Genomic DNA, 20053 nt, shown 5'->3' with positions numbered 1-20053 from the left:
ATAAGTAAAACCCAGCATTACTAATTTTTATTAATTCATCTCAAACAGCTCTACAGTTATTGTGAAGAAGGGAAAGTGTAACTGAAAATATCAACATATAACACCACAACACAAACCACTGTTTGTACAAATTTCATGACAATCCATAAAAAACTGCGAGACAAACTTTGTGACTAGTTGCACTAACATGACTGTGTCATAGACAGCTTAAGCTACAATATAAAATGGTAAAATAACTACAATAGTTGCAAGAGCAAAGGGGTTTGTCAGAATGCACATCCATGAGTTGACAACCATGAGACTTAAGAAATTTCAAGGTAAACCATCAAACACTGCTGGACTGCACTGTCTCAAGCAAAAAGGCCAACAAAGTCTATAAAAATTGCAGAATCAAAGTGCTTGGTATGTGTGTGCATCTTTAGGTGATGACCGCATTTACCAAGCTTCCTGGCACTACAAAAAGAAACAACAATAAATGGATGATTAGTCTGGCTAAGAAGACTGTCATACACAATTTAAAAAAAGCCAATAACAAAAATTGTGCAGCAAGCAAAGTAACCTGCTGACAGACGACATGGTGATGACCATAATATTTGCCAAGTTTCATAGCAACCCATCAAACGCTGTGGAAATAGCTGTCCTAACAGATGGACAGAAGGAAAGACGGATGAACATGATTATTAAACACCTCAACCAGTAGAGGCCAGAAATAAAAATGTAACACTAAGCTTAATGCAGAGTGTGGATGGACTATAGACAGACAAGCTCAACAAAATACAAAAGAATTTATATTAACATGGAAAATCCTGCACTAAAGTAGCACATGCAGTTCCCATGTTTCAATGGCTGAGAGAAAGATCCAATAGAAAGAGGGGTTTTAGAAAGAAAAGAAAAAGAATACCATGAATGGTACAATATACCTAACCCCTGTTGAACAGTCATCTAAGTGGATAAATCAAGATTCTTGCAGACTTAACAAAAACAAATTCTCGACTTTTCCAATCTTTATCCATAGCCATATCTCAAACCTCATGGGTCACACTGTCATGCATTATCAATTGTAATTAAGTCATGTTCAAAACAACTCGTCGCTCTATGAAATTAGCAGTTATCATGCTTTATTTTTACTCCACTGTCAGAAATTCCATCTATGATTTTTTTTAAACCTTTGCAAGGTTTTGAAAAATTGCATATCTTTTCAAGGCCATTGAAATTAATTTTGTTTAATTTCCAAAACTTTTCCTTGATTCCCAGACCCACAGGAACCCCAATAAATAAAAATTCTGTGCAGGAACCATTTTCTAGTTTTAGTCACTGACCTTGACCTTTGACCCTTTAACCCCCAATTGAAGCTCATTCTTTCTTACCCCAAGTGCAAGCTATCCACAACAGCTAGTAACTGTTGATATGCTGTTGGAGAAGGCCTAGCCTTATGGTGCAGAAATGAAATTGGTAACAGACAGCCAACATCACAATGCAACATGGCTGCCACCCACACCACCACCCCCATCCCTAGTACAAAAATACTGATTGCTTAAGACAAAAATACTGATTTTCAGGAACAAATACTGGTCTTAAAATGTTAATGCATATTTAGTTATTTACATCATTTAGAGCCTTCAGTAAAGTAGGACAGTACCTTAATTATTTAATGTCAAAGTTGCACTCTTGGATCTTCTGAACAGGTGCCCTGTTCCATTCGGATGTACATTTCAAAGGTGCAAGGGTGCATATATTGCGGGAATCTAAATAGTTTTCATATGATCCAGGGACACAGTTATGTGGTTGTGGAAAAAGTGGCTGAAGATGGAACCCTAGGTAAATATTAGCAGCATGTACAAATCTTCCCTTTTCATGCCAGGGTGCCATTATTGTAATCTAAGAGATGTGGGTTAGACAACAGCCCAGGTTGACTGTTTCTGCATGTCTTTGGAAAGGCACTTGGTTGTCCCTTCCTAAGCATGATATAGCCAATAAAGTGCAAAAATGACATTAAAACCAAACAAACAACCAACCCTTCATGCCCAGTAAAAGTTTGTATAGTTATTAAGTGTGAATCTCTGCAGTTTTTAAGGTATAACCAAGGGGATAATTCATTGGGGTAGCGATGGACCCCAGGGTCAATAATGAGCTGCATACATAAATTTCCACGTCCAGTAAGTGTATCGTTACATAGTGGTAATCTCTGTAGTTTTCATAAGTAGGAAAAGACCACAGCACACAATCCAGTGGTCCTAGTCTGATATGTGTTGACACTTGGGTTATAGATTTTAATTTTCAAACACTGAAGGCAAACAAATTTAAGGGTTACCTGTCAACCCAGCAGGAGTGGGAGTTAACAAAATCTGACATGTACTGTTGAATGGATTGTATAACAATATTTACAAGTTTCTGAAATTGCGGAGATAAAAACATTTATACATAATTTTCATAAATAATTTCTGTAAGGAAAATGGTAAAAGATCTTGGACTTTTCCCATTAAATTTAATAAACGCTTTGAACATCTAACAAACGACTTACTTCCTTCTCTTTGACACTGTCTCTTAGTTTCTGATTCAACATTTCAATATCAGACTCTTTCTCTGCAACACATTTCTGAAAGATGCAAAAACAACCATGAACATTTGCATAATAAAAAAAATCAACGTTTAAAACAACTGTTTTTTTATTCTGCTGTAATTTCATCAAATGGTCCATTTAATACATATTCAGGCCTCCTAGATTTTTGAAAGGTTTTTGCCCATTTACATGCATGAGAATTCTACTCTTTGACTGGACAATTTATATTTTTATTTACTTTCAGTAATATGAGATTTAAGCTCTCCTTGACAGAAGATCTGCAGCTGGACCTTTGCTTGCCCATGTAAAATTCATTTGCCCTGGAGAAATGGGCAGTGGGAATTTTGAAGGCCTGAAATACAAACATGGAAGATTCCTTCAATGAATAACATCATGTTCTTGCCTTATTTTCTAGTAACTTTTTTTAATACTTATAAAATCTTATCAGTGGTAAAGAGTTTCAAAGGCAAGTAGTTGTGTGAGATATTAAACAAAATTTGCATAAATGCAAAGTCCCTTACTGTAAACCCCTTCAGAACAGTACCCCTCGTATAATACAGTGGGTTCCGGCATGGATCTAATAACTTGCTTCCTTTAATTTTATAACTTTTACTTATTTTGTTTCATGTTAAGTTACTGGCTGATGAGCATCAATTACAAATCTGACTGACCAGTAAAATGTACAGCAATGATCATTTGATCAGTGTTATGCCACTGGAGCATTGTAGATGTGCCTTATAATATAGTACTATAATGGATTCTATGAACAATGTTATACCAAAGAAGCACTGTAGATCTGTCTTCTATGAGCATTGTTATATTGAGGGGGCAATGAAAACCTGTCTGATAATAGTGATATAATGGCTACTATCAGTGGTGTTAGACTGTTGGAGTATTGTATCATGCCCATTACAATTTATGATTTACAACTCATGTAATGGAAGGACTACTCCTAGAGTAGCACAGTTACAATAACTTACCTCAAGGGATCGTAACTTGTAGTCCCAATCTGATGACATGTCTTGAATTCTCTTGCGAAGTCGCAGAATTTCAGACTCCTTCTCTTTCAGCTGCTCTGTCATCTCTTTGTTTCTTACTTTCTCTTCGTAATACAACTTCTTGTATTTCTCTCTTTTCTCAACATGCAAATTCATCTCATGTTCCAATTCATCCATGTGTTGCTGTATTTCATCATTACTGATACCACCCTGAGCATCCTCTTCTTTCATACTGGAAGGCTTGACTGTAACAAAATGGATGTAGAATAGAAAATCAATTATTGATGTAAATACACAGTAGAGTACTTTAACCCAGACACTTGTGTTCTCATTAGAACTGGGAATCAGCTGAAATTGCACGATTAATTAAAAAAAAAAAATCTTTGAAATTTCAAATTCAGTTTCTTAACTTTATCTCTGCTTGATCTTTAGGTAAAGGAAATGTTAGACAATAATTTTTGTTTGAATAGTCACATCAAAGTCAATCGATTCGTAACAATTAAATTTATCTCACTTTCGAAACCATCAAATTATTTAGCTACAGTAAAGTATGAGGTGGGCAGAAAGCTTAAGAAACACAAATTCCCTACCCATTGTGATGATGGATGCAACTGGACTTGTCTGATGTATTTCAGTCTGAACTTCTTCTGATTTAGCCCTCTGCATTTTTGATTTTTCTGAAATGAAATATGCAAACTCTGTATACAAATTTCCTAATGTAATGATTTTACAAGTAATCAATTAGGGGTCATGAATTTCTACATAATTCTTGGTACTAAGACCATTGGCATGGTAGGAAAAGGTCCACAAACCCTCCCAACTGACAGAAAGGGCATCGATGGCTCAAGCCCAGTGATCCAGCACTGTAAGACGCAGGCGGACCTGGTGGTTGCACCTGGTCCAAAAAATTTCAATCATTGGATGTTACTATAGCAGGCAAATCTGATGAATAACAGAGATGGAGTGAACATTCTGTTTGGAGAATCTGGCTCATCTTGTACAGAGAATCGGCCAAAGAGTTCTGCCAGGAATATGTCTGATCTGGACGTTTAAGTTGCAATGTATACATAAACAACATTGACTCCCAGACTAGAGAGCTCAGTTGGGAAATGATTTGGTTTGAGGAGGTATGTCCCTGACTTCTTGGACATGATGAGTATGACCTTGCCCTAAAAATGGTCTCTCCAGAAATGAAAGGCCTTGATGACTACTTTCATCTCCAAGATACTGATGTGGAGAACTGTGTCCTAAAGAGTGGGTCTATAAGGCAATGTTGGCTGCATGTCTAGATGTAGTAGCAGTTCTTAAGCTGCATGCCTCCACATGTCCTCTACCTTGCCACCTATCAGCAAATGTGAACCGAATGGAGTGGTTTGCAGGGTCTTGGTATGGTGTGACTTTAGCAAGGTAGATTGTAAGCATGCGTTTTGTATGCATGCATTCCATTGTACAAGGTCAAGGCTGGTAGAAGCAATCAAAGCATTCCCCATGAAATGGTGGGCCCCCATGAAATGGTGGGCTGCCTGGTTGGTCACCTTAGCTTTCCTAGCCATTGAATTCCATGCAGGTTCACTGCCAGATTTCTCCATAGGCATGAAGATCATCAGAGAAGCCAAATCTAATAATAAAGATGTGGTGACTATAAAGCAAACCAGCCTGAAAGTGGCTTGAAAAATGCCTTTATCCACCTTGTTAAAAAAAGGCATTTGTAAGCACTTGTAAATGACATGAAAAGCCGATTTTTACATTTTCATACATTTTTTAACTTCTTGGACTTGATTTACAGAGTAACAGTTATGAAAATTTAAAAATCTGCATTTCTTTTCATTTACAAATACTTACAAAAATGCATACCTAAGTTTGTTTACTCAGGTGTTTTTTTTTGTGCTGAATAATACTCACAAGGTATTTATCCATAAATGTCTAAGTTGAGAAAGTTCAAAATTGTGTATAAAGATATAAATAATTTGGCTTAAAAATCTAATCAGGTTGTCTACATCTAAACAAGAATACGCTTGCCAATATTCATTTGTCCACCTTAAGTAGTTTTTACTTAAATGTGCTAACAAGTTTTTTGTCCAAAAAGTCCAAGTTCCAAACATTCAAAAATGGAAAAGAAAATTGCGCCAATGGTCTGAAAATTTAATAAGGTCTTCTAAATGTGAATACAAACGCAAGCAAAATTAAATTTGTCTATGTTTATCAATTGGAGGTGGGTGGCAAAAAAGCAGTAAACAAAAGCTTAAATAACTGCATGGATAAAATTATTTAAGATCATACTGCTTATCATAACAACCATTGCCAGGAAATTATGAAATTATTTTTTGGGTGGACTTACCCACCCATGAAAAAATAAAATTAAATCTCTGATGAATAGTTCGGATTTTACGCCATGGGACTGTTTTAATGCATGTTTTGTGCATTTATTACATTCTAAAGCAAATCTGATCGGAAATCCTATGCAAGACTATGTATTATTATACAGATTTACCTCAGGCTAGAAACAAAGATTTTAACTTATAATTTATGAAGCTATTTTATTTTAATGCCCACATGTCCTCAGACCAAAAACGAAATATATGCAACTTTTATCGTCGATACAATTTTGCGTCTAAATGTACCAAAGTATTGTCACTTTCCAGACTAAGATTCATATCAAGCATACAAGATGCTATTTATACCTCCAGGGTACTTACTCTTCTCTGTGACTTTCTCCAGTTTTCTCTGTGCTTTGGTCTTTTCAATAAGAAGCGCCTTGTATTCCTCTCCACACATGTAGATTTTTTCCTTCAAGTCCTCAATCTCACGCTTCAGATCATTTTCACACCGTGCAAACTCCTTCTGCAAAAAACATATTAGGAGAAAACTTCTTCAACATAAAATTCAGATAAAGTCAATGCTGCTACCCATGGAAGAAATGCAAAACTGGATGTTGTGCACAGAAAACAGACCAGAAGATAACTTTATGAAGATAAAATTTGTACAGTCAAACACAGCCACCTAAGGGAAGAAGGAAAACTGGACTTTGTACACAGGTGACTTTCACCAGAAAACAAACAGGGAGATAACTTCTTCAATACAACATTCATATAAAAAGTATGACAAAATATCAGTTGGTATTAAAGTCAAAGTTTAGGCACTATGCAAACTCTACATATTAAATCAGTCTTAAGCTGAATATATTTTGCCCATACTATATTATTACTGGTATAGGGTGTTGAGGAGGGCAGTTAAGTGATATACTTCGACAAAATTCTTGCACTGGTTGTACCACGGTCATCAAGTGAGAAGAAAAAAAATCAACATTATCCTCAAAGAGCATAATACAGTGTTCAAAAAGTGGTGGTTACATAAAATCATTAAAAAAACATTTTACCCCATGTACATTTGAACTGCCAATTGTTGCCAAAAATGTTCAAACATAGTCACTGGCAAAAAAAACCTCAAACACTAAAATGATACAGGGTTCATACAGAATTCTGAATGATAAATTCAAAAACTTTTCACAAACTTTCAAAGACCACAAACATAGATTTCCAAGACCTATTTTTGCTATCATTTTGTATAAAAGTTATGTTATATGAGAAAACAATGAATGCAAAATACTATAATACTGTTTAATGATGAAATGAAACTGAAGGCGTCATCAACAGAAGGAAATCAGGAAAACTCATCTACATCTGAATCTAATAACCTTGCCTTGGACAATTTTATTTACGATTATGGAAAGAAATTAAAATGTTTGGGTTTATTTCAATTTTCAAAGACTTTTAAAGATCTCAGGATAATCTGCTCAATTTTCCGAAACTTTCAAGGCCTTGAAATGCTACCTCATTTTTCCCAAACTGTCAAAGACCTTCAAGAACCATATGAACCCTGTGATACCATCAATGTAGACATTGCATTGTACACAAATTTACCATGACTGGTCAAGCCTCAAACTGGGGTACCCTAGCTTTGAATGGATGTCCACCATACTTTGTCGAAGTTTTACTGCCGTAAAAGCAGTATTATAACTTCTTGAGACTAACCCTTGTGTTTCCTATTCACACTGAATCCAGCTAGATCAAGCGCAGGTATAAGAGTTAACATTTTTAAGCCCATGCATCTAAGCCCTACTGTTGGATAAACAATTTAAAGTCTGAATGGCTTTTAACACTGCATTTGCAGCTAATTCTTGCAAGTCAAGTCCAAGTGTGAACTGTACATAGCCATATCGGCTGTTACATAATGCTCCAGCGGATAGGAGACTGTGCAGTTTGTTAATAATAATTGGTTGAACAAACAATATAGACTCTGATCTGCCTGTGCATTATGTGACAACAAAATCAGGGTCTATTCTGTTTGTGAATGGACTTGCCTTTTACACAAATGTATATGATACATATAATATAAAGCATACCCGACTGAAAACAGTAAAGGCCCCTAATATACTGTTCAGATACATCAGCAGATTAGGGTCCATGCTCTTCATTAAAAACAAAAAAAGTGCAGACACCAATCCTTGAATATATTACATAGCATCCATTGTATCATTTGATGAATTACACAACAGTTGCTCTAGGTCCTAATGCGTTGATGAATTACAAAATTGCTAATCTAGGTCCTAATGCTTCAATGAACAAAACAACAGCAAATATAGGTCATAATGTGTCAATAAATAACACAACAGAAAAATCTATGACCTAATGTGTCGATGAATAACACAGCCAATCTTGGTCCTATCTGTGGACGATGAAGAACACAACAGCCAATTTATGTCCTAATCCAGCGATGAATAACACAACAGCCAAATTATGTCCTAATTCAGCAATGAATAACACAACAGCCAATCTTGATCTTAATCCTTCAATAAATTAAACAACAGCCAATATCGGGCCTAATCCTGCATAAAAAATTACATAACAGCCAATTTTGGCTCAAATCCTTCAATAAAATTATACAACAGCCAATTTTCCTAATTATTCAATAAATTATCACAACAGCCAATATTGGACCTAATCCTGCATCAAATTACATACCAGGCAATCAAGGTCTTAATCCTTCAATAAATTACAGAAATGGATTTAGGTTCTAATCCTTCAATAAATTACACAACATACAATACAGGTCATTGCTGATTGCAGCTTGGTACATAATGCAGACCTGCCAACCCTGACAAGTCCATCTCAGTAAGGCAGTCGATTATTTCCGTAAGATTGACCAGTTTTCAGTAAGGTGTAACAAAATATCAATAACTGCTATTGTAAAGCTGGAAAACGCAATTAAAAGTTTGACGCATCGACGATAAACATTATGTTCAACTGAAAAGTTTGTAAAGTACACATAGACTTTATTTACCACTAGTACAGTTGCACAAACTCTAGTTCCTAACCCTATGCAGCTCAGTGGCTCATTGCTATCTCTCAACTTGACATAATTCTTGGAAATTCTTTTCTGTTTCACATGACAACAGCAATCATATCTCCCGCCACGGCACATATTCAAATTTGCACATGATGTCCAATAAACATAATGGTGTCCTTTCTAGCCTTTATTCACAAGAATGTGAATACTTTTTATTCTTCTGTGTTGTTTATTTAACACTTTTCTAGAAGCTTATTTTCCCGTCGTCTTAAACAAGCATCACTTTCTGGACGTCATTTTTAAAAATTCTGTAATCAATAGTCTGATCATGAAGAAGCTTCACATGAACAAATAGATGCAGTTTATAGCATCTGGAGTGCTGCTGTAAAGTTAGTCTGGTTCCCTGACTAATTTCACTAATTCTAAGATGAAACCAGGATCCAAGTAAAACACGGATGAACCAATTATCCAGATTTTTTTGGCAATGATCAGTTTTCAATAGTTTTTGCTAGTATGCTGTAAGTTCCTATTTTAAGGGTAATTTTCGTAAGATGGCAAAATCGTAAGAGTTGGCAGGTCTGCATAATGTATGAGAAGAGCAATGAAATCATTCCCATTTTGTACAGCATAAAGTGGCATGACAGAAATATGAAAGTAAAATCAACAAAAAAAGACTATGTAAACAGTACCTCTCTCAAACTGAGGGTTTTCTCCAAGATACGGGTTTGTTTCTCTTTCTTCTCCAGGCGTTCCTTAAGCTGGGATAGAGCCAGTTTCATGGCAGACATGGAGGAATTCATGGAAAATTCAGACATTGAAGAATTCATGGAGGCTGTTTCCAGGCGCTCCTGTAGCTGTGACTTCTGCATCTGGGCATGCTCCTTTTCCTGAAAAAAACACCATGGATATGTAGACAATCAGAAAACTTACTGATGCCCATAATGTAAAACAAAGTTCCCTTTCATCTTTCAATCCAAAAAGTATTTTCTGCTACTGTATGACTTATAAAATTTATAATTCCGTTAACTGTCTTAACCGTACAAAATTTTCTCAGAATTACAGACCAGACAACCTTAATGTGATCTTCTCAGTAACACAGTCAATATTTTTCTGGAAGTTAGATCAATTTTTCATAAAGGTGTAACTAAATGCCATGTACTGCTTTTGTCAACTTTGAAAACATGCATTTGAAAAATTCAGAAGTTTGACCTGATGTAGCAATGGCACACATTATACTCACTCATCTCAACTGTCTGTATTGTACACTTAAAACTTGATTACCTCTTAAAACAGTTTCAGAAACTGCAGTTTCAAGCCCCATGGAGCTCAACGGCTTCTTGCTAGATCTTTCAAATGGATGTAAAATTAAATTTTATTTCTATTTAATTTCATGTTGAAACAGCAATTGTCTCTCTTGCCAAGAAACTTACTCAAGTTACCATATGACGACCAAAACACATAATTGTTGCCTTTCAAGTTTGTTTTCAAGATATGAAATTCCTTTTCAAACTTCTGTGCCAACTGCTTGTCCCTTTTGCCTTTAATATATTTCCATTAAGTGCATGACATTTCAAGAAAATGCTTTCACAAACAGCTTCATCATGCAGGCATTTTAAATGAAATACATCGGCAGAAAAAAGCATCTCAGCTTCTCCTTCAAATTTAGAATGGTACTAATAGTAATGAATCTAATATGAAATATGGATCCAGATCTAATCCAAACAAGTCAATGTCTGGATTTGACAGCAACAATTGTATTTTCATGATTATTCCTATTATTCAAAAAGCTCTTAATTTAAGGGACTTTTCAATAAGACTTGCTGTCAAATCACAAGGGCTGGCAGGTCTGGAATTCAAACAATTTCCTATAATTTAACATCAAACATTCTCAAATATGTATGACTGACTAAATGCAAAAAAAATTCTTAGGTTTCCTTGCAAAGAAATATGACAAAAAACTAGTACATTACCTGAAAGAACATGTATGAAGACATTTTCTATACAAAAAATCCAGAATCCTGATTCACATTAGATACTACTTACATGGATCAATGTTAAATTTTTTATATATAAATAACATGGGTGAGACATATATTGACACTGAAGCTATCTAAACTAAAACCTTTTACGAACCCACTAATTCCAACCTTAATTTTTATCACCGCTGAATGAATTTCTCTAAGAAATGATATTATTCAATCCATGATGCATACTTTCCTTCCAGTATTGTCATATGTCCAACATTTAATGTTCAGATCCTATTTGAAATTCCCTAATTATATATGGACCCTGACGGATAGCCATGTGCTAAACTTTCAAGTTACGGATTCTTTGAAAATTTATTTTTCTGTCTTGGAAATATGAAAAGTGTTACAGTGAAATTTGTTTATGGATTAATGTATTGACAGATAAATGATTCCTTCTGCCTGCTAAGTGCATTATTTGTCATTAAATAGTATAGGTATGTTTTTGATTCAACTGGGGCAAAATAAAGATGCTTAACAATATTAGATTAAAACATGTTTGACATAACACATTTTCTGGCTGTTACTAAGTTTTCAGTAGTTGTTAAGAGAGTTGAGAGGCTGAGAAATGTATAGGTATATAGTCTGTGTACACGGATCAGTGTTTTCTGTCATATATCATTTCACACAGCACTGAGAATTTTAACCCATTTTTTCAGGACAGCATCAGTAAATGTAGCTAACAGTATATAATTTGTTTCACACAAAGTATTTAAAACTAGTAATAAGTAGCTTTAACTACATTTAATGATGCTGACCTGAAAATGTATCGAGTTAAGCCTGCATAATGGATAAAACTGACCATGCTGTGTGGAACAAACTAGCATAATACCAAAAAGCTTGACACTGTATGCATGTGCGTCTTTGTCTCTCTCAAAATGTTTTTGTATGGTGTGTTCTCAAGGATGGATTGACCTTAAGTTACTATTTTTTTTTAAAAATATATTTTTTGTTGTTGTTGTTCGATTTTAGAATAACTACTTCAGGCACAGAAGACAGCAAGGGTTTCTTTTTTTAAAAGTAGTTCTGAGCACGTGGACACCTTGACTGAGGTGACTGGTCTGAGATGACTAGACTGAGATAAGAAAAGTAAGGTTAGCAAAACAGCTATATTCCTCTGTCAGATGGGTGACAAAAAAGAGATATGTGCTTGCCAAACAAAAGTTAACCTGGAGTCCCTACTCACTCCATGTAATATTAACATGGACCACTCTAAAAAGATTACTCATCATGGCCACTGCAGATAATGCTTTTTCTGGATCACTCCAATATATAATAATATGCATCACCTCCAGAAAAATACAAATTTGAATTATTCCAGAAAATATTCATCTGGTTTATGATAGAAAAAATTATTTCAGGATCTCTCCATAAAATACTCAACTGGATCTCTCCATAAATTCTCAGCTGGATCTCTCCATAAAATACTCAACTGGATCTCTCCATAAAATTCTCAACTGGATCTCTCCATAAAATTCTCAACTGGATCTCTCCATAAAATACTCTACTGGATCACTTCATAAAATGATCAACTGGATCTCTCCATAAAATTCTCAACTGGATCTCTCCATAAAATACTCAACTGGATCACTTCATAAATTATTCTTCTTGATCAGTTTAAAAAATACCACTCTTGATCACTCTATAAAGATAATACTTGGATCAATCTAGAAAACAGCCCAATTAATCACTCTATAAAAATAATACTTGGCTCAACCCAGTAAACATCCCTATTGATCACTTTATAAAGATAATACTTGGATTAATCTAGAAAACAGCCCTATTGATCACTCTATAAAGATAATACTTGGATCAATCTAGAAAATAGTCCTATTGATCACTCAATAAAGATAATACTTGGATCAACCTAGAAAATAGCCCTATTGATCACTCAATAAAGATAATACTTGGATCAACCTAGAAAATAGCCCTAATGATCACTCAATAAAGATAATACTTGGATCAATCTAGAAAACAGCCCAATTGATCACTCTATAAAAATAATACTTGGATCAACCCAGTAAACATCCCTATTGATCACTTTATAAAGATGATACTTGGATCAATCTAGAAAATAGCCCTATTGATCACTCTATAAAGATAATACTTGGATCAATCTAGAAAATAGTCCTATTGATCACTCAATAAAGATAATACTTGGATCAACCTAGAAAATAGCCCTATTGATCACTCAATAAAGATAATACTTGGATCAACCTAGAAAATAGCCCTAATGATCACTCAATAAAGATAATACTTGGATCAATCTAGAAAACACCCCTATTGATCACTCTATAAAGATAATAATTGAATCAATCTAGAAAAGACACCTATTGATCACTTTATCAACATAATACTTGGATCAATCTAGAAAATACCCCTACTGATCACTCAATAAATACTTGGATCAATCTAGAAATACCCCTATTGATCACTCTATAAAGATAATACTTGGATCAATCTAGAAAACACCCCTATTGATCACTTTATAAAGATAATACTTGGATCAATCTAGAAAACACCCATATCGATCACTCTATAAAAGTACTCAAAAATAGACTCTGAATAACTGCTCATCCTGATCATTCCAAACAACAGTCACTTGTATCACTAGAAAAATATTGCCAACTACTTACCTGTAGAACACCTCTTAGGTCTTGTTGAGTTGCCTCGAGTTCTACTTTCATGATGGCAGCTCTCTGCTGAAAGTCTTTTTCCATGTCACTAACCTTCGACTTCAAGCAGTGGTTGTCGGTCTTTGTCTTCTGCAGGAGAAAATAAAAACATTTGTTCATTTACATGTTCTTCAAAAATTCATTTATATTGTGTTCTTCCCTTCTTGCCATCTCTAAATATTTTGCTGACAGTATGTCCTCTGTATTTCATAGCTTTTCTTCCTGCACCCGTTTTCTCCTTAAAAAGTATCATTTCTTTTAAAACACATTTTTAGCAATGAACTGATTTTCTACCGCTTTAATATAAGTGCAGTGAATTTGGATATTCTGGCAACGATACAACTGAAATTCAGTAAATTCTGCTGCTTCATATCATAAATATTTTTGTGAACTACTGCAACTAATATACTTAATAGCATAGTGCCTTTTTTATTAACTTTATATGATAATTTAAGGTTATGCTCCACAGCCTTTACTTTCAGACACGTAGCAGTTGGTTGAGGTTCAATCTCTTGAGTGAAAACTAACAAAAATGGGAACTTTTCTCTCCTCATAATGACCTAAAATTAAATTTTCTTTCAGTGTAGCAGGTAATCATATTTTAAAGTCAGACTATTTCTGCACCCGTTTAAATCCATCTTATGAACAAGATGCTAAAAAATTTGATGTGCCGACAAAATTTGAGTAAAATAGACCAAGTAAACCTTTATTGATTTCTACTTAAACTTAAAAACTTGCTTTCTAAAACTAGGCATTTAATCAAAGTGACTAGTTTTGCATTTTTAGACTACCCCAAGGCAATGATTTACTTTCTGACATATATAATGTCGGTTTGAGGTCGAATCTGTGTGGTGGAAACTACCAAAACTCAGACTTTAATCACATTAAATGATCCAAAATAAAAATTCTCTATCGGTGCAGAAAGTGACAGTATCATATTTTAAAGCCAGACTTCTCATTTTTTATCCATTTAAATCTAGTTCTGAACTGTCAACAAGTGTGCCATGACTTTTGAGTAAGATAAGTGTCTTTGAATTAAACTTGCTGTGCACAAGCCATTATAATTTCATTAGATTTACCATGATCATGACCTTTAGACCACCAAATCTATAAGTTTCTTTATGACTCTAAGTGCAAGTCTTCCTCAAAGTTTGGCTATGAAACTTAGCATTCTTCATCTTTGAGTCACAATGTCCAAAAAAAATGTCTAAACCTTCACACACAGATTCTTGCAAGTGCAAATATTTACATGTAGCAAAAGCAAGTGCAATCAATATACAAGCTCCACATGTTGGAGAAATGTATACCTCGATATCTGCAGTCAGTTGTGCATGAATCTCCTTGTATGCCTCTAGTTCCTTTGCAGCCAAACCACGACTTTCTTCCGCAGCTGAAAGTTTGTCCTCTGTGTTTCTCAGCTTTTCTTCCAACATCTCAATTTTCTCCTAAAAATTCAAAAAATATTTCAAAATAATTAGAATCATTTAATAAATATGCCCGACAAACTTTCATGTGGACATGAGAAAGCTTTTTTATACTTAGTACTACCATGTAGGAGGTTCATAAATAGGACATTCTACTGAATACAATTATTTTTCTGGAAATACACAAAGTCTATTTCTTCTGTCTTTGTATTCTTTTTAACACATTAACCCCTGGAGATTTTTGTCATTTTTGCCTGAAAATCGAGTAGGAATCACATTTTGAAAGCTATTTCTGAATAGACTAAAAAGCACTAAATCCCTGGTCATCTTTCAATAACATACTGCCTAGTTGTGTTAGAAACATCGTTTTTCGTTGGCTATTTTACTCGCGCATGAGCAGAAGGGTAAAAGTTGGAGTTCTTTTTTTTCTTCTTTTTTTTGTTGCTAAACGGAGCCATTATTTTTATATGGAGGCCACTCTTTATTCCAAATGCCCATCTTATCCTACTTTTTGCAAAGGCTCATCTGTCTGTTTGCAGTTCATACTGGTTTGCCTTAGGTCTGAGACCAAAAAGTCTAAAATCCAGACACAAAATCGGATTCTGACCACAGACGAATTTTGGGTTAAAAAAAAGTCGGGTCCAAAAAAATGAGGTTTTTCTATCTGTATTTTGTAGTGCAACTAGATATTCCAGATTATTTGGTATCATTGTAGAGCTACATCTGTCTATCTTTCTATAATACCACCCACTTTAGTGTATCATGCATGACCATGACGCTACAGAGCTCGGCAGTAGGCTACTACCTCCTGCTACGTAAAGTCTTCGCTAGAGGTTAATGTGTTAACTACTGAGTACTGAAACCACATATAAAATCTGAGAAACTCCAACATGGCAGACTCGATAACAAAGATATTTTTTTTGTCTGAATTAACATGTTCACAAAACGTCTGCAAGTACAATGCAAAATTATTCATCTCAATGTCAAGATATACTCACCTGCTAAGTCTGGTTAAATCTGTAATTAATATTTTGTTTTAAATTTTGGTTTTTTAAATTGGCACCACTCAAAGTAATCTAATATATCCATGATCTGCTTTTGATAAAGATTGTCTCTGTTATCATGTTCACAAGCTAACAACAAAAAATTAAGACCTTTCGCTTTAAAACCCACCAGTGCTGACTTTCAGCTTCTTCAATGGAATTCAAATAAATGGGAACTCTAGTCACAATTCAGTTGTATATGTAAATATCACTGTATTCATAAGCTCATTTCATTAAAGTACACAAATGCAACCAAAGTCCACTGATTCCAAAATTCCTTCAGAATTGTGCCGATACATTAAAATGTCTCAATATTAGGGTTCAAGGCATGTCTGCACAATAATGGTCTAAAATGCAAATATACAAAAGTTTGAAGAAAAACCTCAAAACATAAAACCTTCAAATAAATGTAAACATTAAATATTTTAAAATAAAAAAAAAGGTGTTAAAATTCTCTAACAAGAATATAAATAAATATGAAGGTAAAAAATATCAAATCCAAAAACATTTTTTGTTAAAGTAGAAACTTCATGTCATTGTCACCATTACTGTAAACAGAATACTGTATTTTAGTGTGTATACCATGCACTTTTTTAAATCCAATTCTCTTATTTTTTTGGAAGAAAGTGCACATTTTACAAAAGATCTAAAGGCACTTTAGCTGCCTACACATCGCATCACTCCTTGTGAAATATTTAGAACCAGCTAGACATTATCTTTAGTGCAAAACCAAACGTTGATACTGCCTTTTGCTCAAGACGAATAGTGATTAGATGTTAGATAAGCACAATTTTCATTTCGGACCAACCAGACATCACGGCGCCGAGTGGTCTAAAGCGCTCTCCGCTACGGATCACTGCCATCTTACCCCTCTCTGCGTAGGTTTGAGTCTCGGATTCGGCTAATGTGGGTATGTGAGAAAGCTTGCCAGTAGCTTCTCGTGGGTCGGTGGTTCTTTCCGGGGTTTTCCCGGGTTCTTCCTCCACTATTAATACTGGCTGCCATGTATAGCCTATCGCGTGCTGAAAAATGGCATTGAACCCTAAAAACAACAACAACAACCAGACATCACGGCAAGTCTTTGAGTGAAAACTCATTCAGATATGATCATCCAAGAAAGAGTAGCGGTAATACCAAGATTTCCATGATAACCATTTTAATAGCCACATTGGAAATCTAAGGGATGTCATTTTGATTTAGGACTAATAACACATCATTTTATTCATAAAATCTTATATTATCATATAAATGAAAGAAAAGGAACATCATTAATGTTCAAGTTTTCTTAGGGCTCTGCTCTGGAATTTATATTTTTTTCAAGGGTTAAAAATTAACATGAAAGGTATTCAACTGCTTTTCCTCACTTGTAATCCTGATTATTAAAACAAAAATCTGTGTCCTTGAGATCTTTAAAAATCCTGCAATTTTCTTTATTTAGATATCTTAACAATGTGGCTTGATTTGGGTTCGAGAGTTCACATATTGGCCTAATTTTGATATGCATCTCTTGAAGAGTGCTAGCGCTACATGGCTATTTTCACCTAGGGCTGTTCCAGTAAAACATAACTTGGAACCAGGGAAGGCACTTTTAATGTGGGGTACTCACCCATACATGCAATTTAGAATTTTCTTATCATTTTAATGCGACCTCAGCAAAATCAGATTACCCTGGCATATATTTTCCAAGAATACCTTCCCTGGGTACCATGCATGTTTAAATGGAACAGCCCTTATAAAAAAAAAAAACAATCAGATAACAATTTTTTTAAAAGTTTGTTGAGATATTACAATTTCATTAGTATACTTTCATAAGTGCACTTTCTGGACTAGTGATGCCTACACAATGAAAATTCATTTCTGTATTTCTTGGACAGACAAAACTAGTAAACTTTATGTAATTTCAAGTACATTTCCTCTGGTATTCAGAAGATGTCTTTTCCAATGCAGTCTTAAGCACAAATGCACTATTGCAAGGAAATAAGCGAGTATTAATGGATGGATTCCAGATTAAAGTGTGTCTGTGTGGGTGGGCATGTGCTTCAAAACAGGCTATACTAGTAATAATACTAAACTACTTCATTAGCCGTTCATACATACTGTACTCTTGACATATTGAAGAGCCTGAGAGTCGAAACTTTCCCTCTCCATCTGCAGTTCTCGTGTGAGTTTGCCAATATTTTCTTGAAGATGTTTCACGACTTCCTCTTTATCCGCAATCATAGACTGAAGTTCCTGTAACTGTCTGCCATACAGCTGAGCGGCACTTTCTGATGACATGAAATGTTCCTGAGTAGGGAAATTTGTATAAATACAATAACATATGCTGATGCAAATTCTTACAATATCAACATAGAGCAAATATTCTCCATTACCCTATAATACAAATGATAAGATAAATTCAACTGGAGTAATGTATGATATATGCAACTTAAGTATTATATAATGTCTGAAACTCGCCAAAAGATCCTGCAAGCTACAAGACCAGAAACCTAGAAATGCTGAAACAAAACAAACTGTAGTCAATGTCTCAATGGTAAATACAGGCAGATATGAACATCAGCCTTTAGAATGACAATTCAGTATAATGAAGCATAAAGAAAAAAGTCATAGAAAGATGTTTATATAACAGGGATGCATTTAATGAATTTATTGGATTCTGCTTAACATGGTCCCTGTTTACTAACCAGGACAATGCTGCATACTTCTCAGTTGAACCAGACTCAAACATAAATCATCTAGACAATGGGCACTAGAATCTGTTTCTGTCATTAATGAGCTATCTGAATCACAGTCACAATACAAAGCAAGATCCTCATCCACCGACTAGACCAAGACTCCAAAGAGAAGACTCTGGTATCAGCTGTCCATAAGATTACATCAGCAGAAAGATGGGCTCCAGCAGTGGACTGCTCTTACTGGATCAAATACATCCACATCAGTTGAATATTTAATAGCATTGTCATGGCCATTACATGCATCCTTTTTTCATGTTCCACATTAATTTCATAAACCCATCATTTTAAAAATATTGCTTTCATTTGAAAGTATCGTAGTCTTTATTAATAGTACTGTTTTCCTTGTCTGTCTTTAGATATTAACCTCCTGTGACTGAGACAACTAAATACTACTACAGGAATAGGAAGTTGCATGTGTCATAAGACATATGTTGGAGTTAAAACGTCTATTGCACATAGACTACATGCATTTTTTTTATTTTCTCATCTTGTTCAGATTCATGGGTAGTCATCAGAAACAGTTCACAACATTTAATTTTCACCTGGTATCAATTATGTCTTTTAGCATCATAAAATATACAAACTGTAAATTACATTTACTCAGTATTCTTAAAAATCCAGATGCCCAGATACACTACTTGCTTATTTTTAGCCCCCGTTGTCAATAAAACAGCTGACATTGGACCAATGAATTGGCAGCAATTTAAGTACACTGGTACTGTATGATACATACAATTAGAGTACTGTGAATTCGCTATTTCTTTTATTCAGTACCAAATTTTGTGGATTTAATGGTTAATATGAAGCACATATTTAAAGTCCAAGCAAACAATGATCCATCAATGGAAACAATATGATTCATTCCTGAATCCATGAACTGAAGTACCATATACACTTGTGTACAGAGTCCAAATGCAAACAACACAGCCTCTGATCTGCTGTAACATAATGGATGGCTCCAGGTCGATGTTGTTTGTTCTATAGAATAATCGAAGCAAACTGCACAGACCCTGCTCTGCTGGACAGGTGTATTATGCAACTGCAGATCTTGGGCTGTGCAATTTGCTGTTGGAATTGACTTAAAAATATATACAGTACCAATGAAAGTGTTATTTTATTGCAATAAAATGAAAACTGATTCACTAAAAAAATAAATGAATTGACAGTATTTATTACTTAAGATATGTATAATATCATTTATAATGACAACATTTACCAGAGCTCTCAAGAATCCAAGGTTCTGCATTC

At 34.7% G+C, this 20053-nt stretch overlaps 1 protein-coding gene across 6 annotated transcripts in view; it reads right to left on the bottom strand.

Annotated features, from left to right (window-relative positions):
• Nucleotides 1–20053, bottom strand: part of LOC149792370 (uncharacterized) — a 53652-nt gene that overhangs the window by 14009 nt on the left and 19590 nt on the right. For all 6 annotated transcript variants that reach the window (XM_089970939.1, XM_089970940.1, XM_089970943.1 and 3 more), the window contains exons 6-13: nt 18168–18356; nt 14911–15048; nt 13565–13693; nt 9594–9791; nt 6255–6399; nt 4149–4235; nt 3541–3803; nt 2522–2596 (exon numbers count right to left, since the gene is read on the bottom strand). In XM_089970939.1, coding sequence (XP_089827065.1) covers nt 2522–2596; nt 3541–3803; nt 4149–4235; nt 6255–6399; nt 9594–9791; nt 13565–13693; nt 14911–15048; nt 18168–18356 — 1224 coding nt within the window. The remainder of the gene's footprint in view (nt 1–2521; nt 2597–3540; nt 3804–4148; nt 4236–6254; nt 6400–9593; nt 9792–13564; nt 13694–14910; nt 15049–18167; nt 18357–20053) is intronic.

This window comes from Sinohyriopsis cumingii, chromosome 9 (assembly GCF_028554795.1).
Source record: "Sinohyriopsis cumingii isolate HCF-2022 chromosome 9, ASM2855479v2, whole genome shotgun sequence".
NCBI classification, from domain to species: domain Eukaryota; kingdom Metazoa; phylum Mollusca; class Bivalvia; order Unionida; family Unionidae; genus Sinohyriopsis; species Sinohyriopsis cumingii.
Note: the sequence above shows the minus strand (reverse complement) of the source record. Positions and strands in the feature narration are given on the sequence as shown.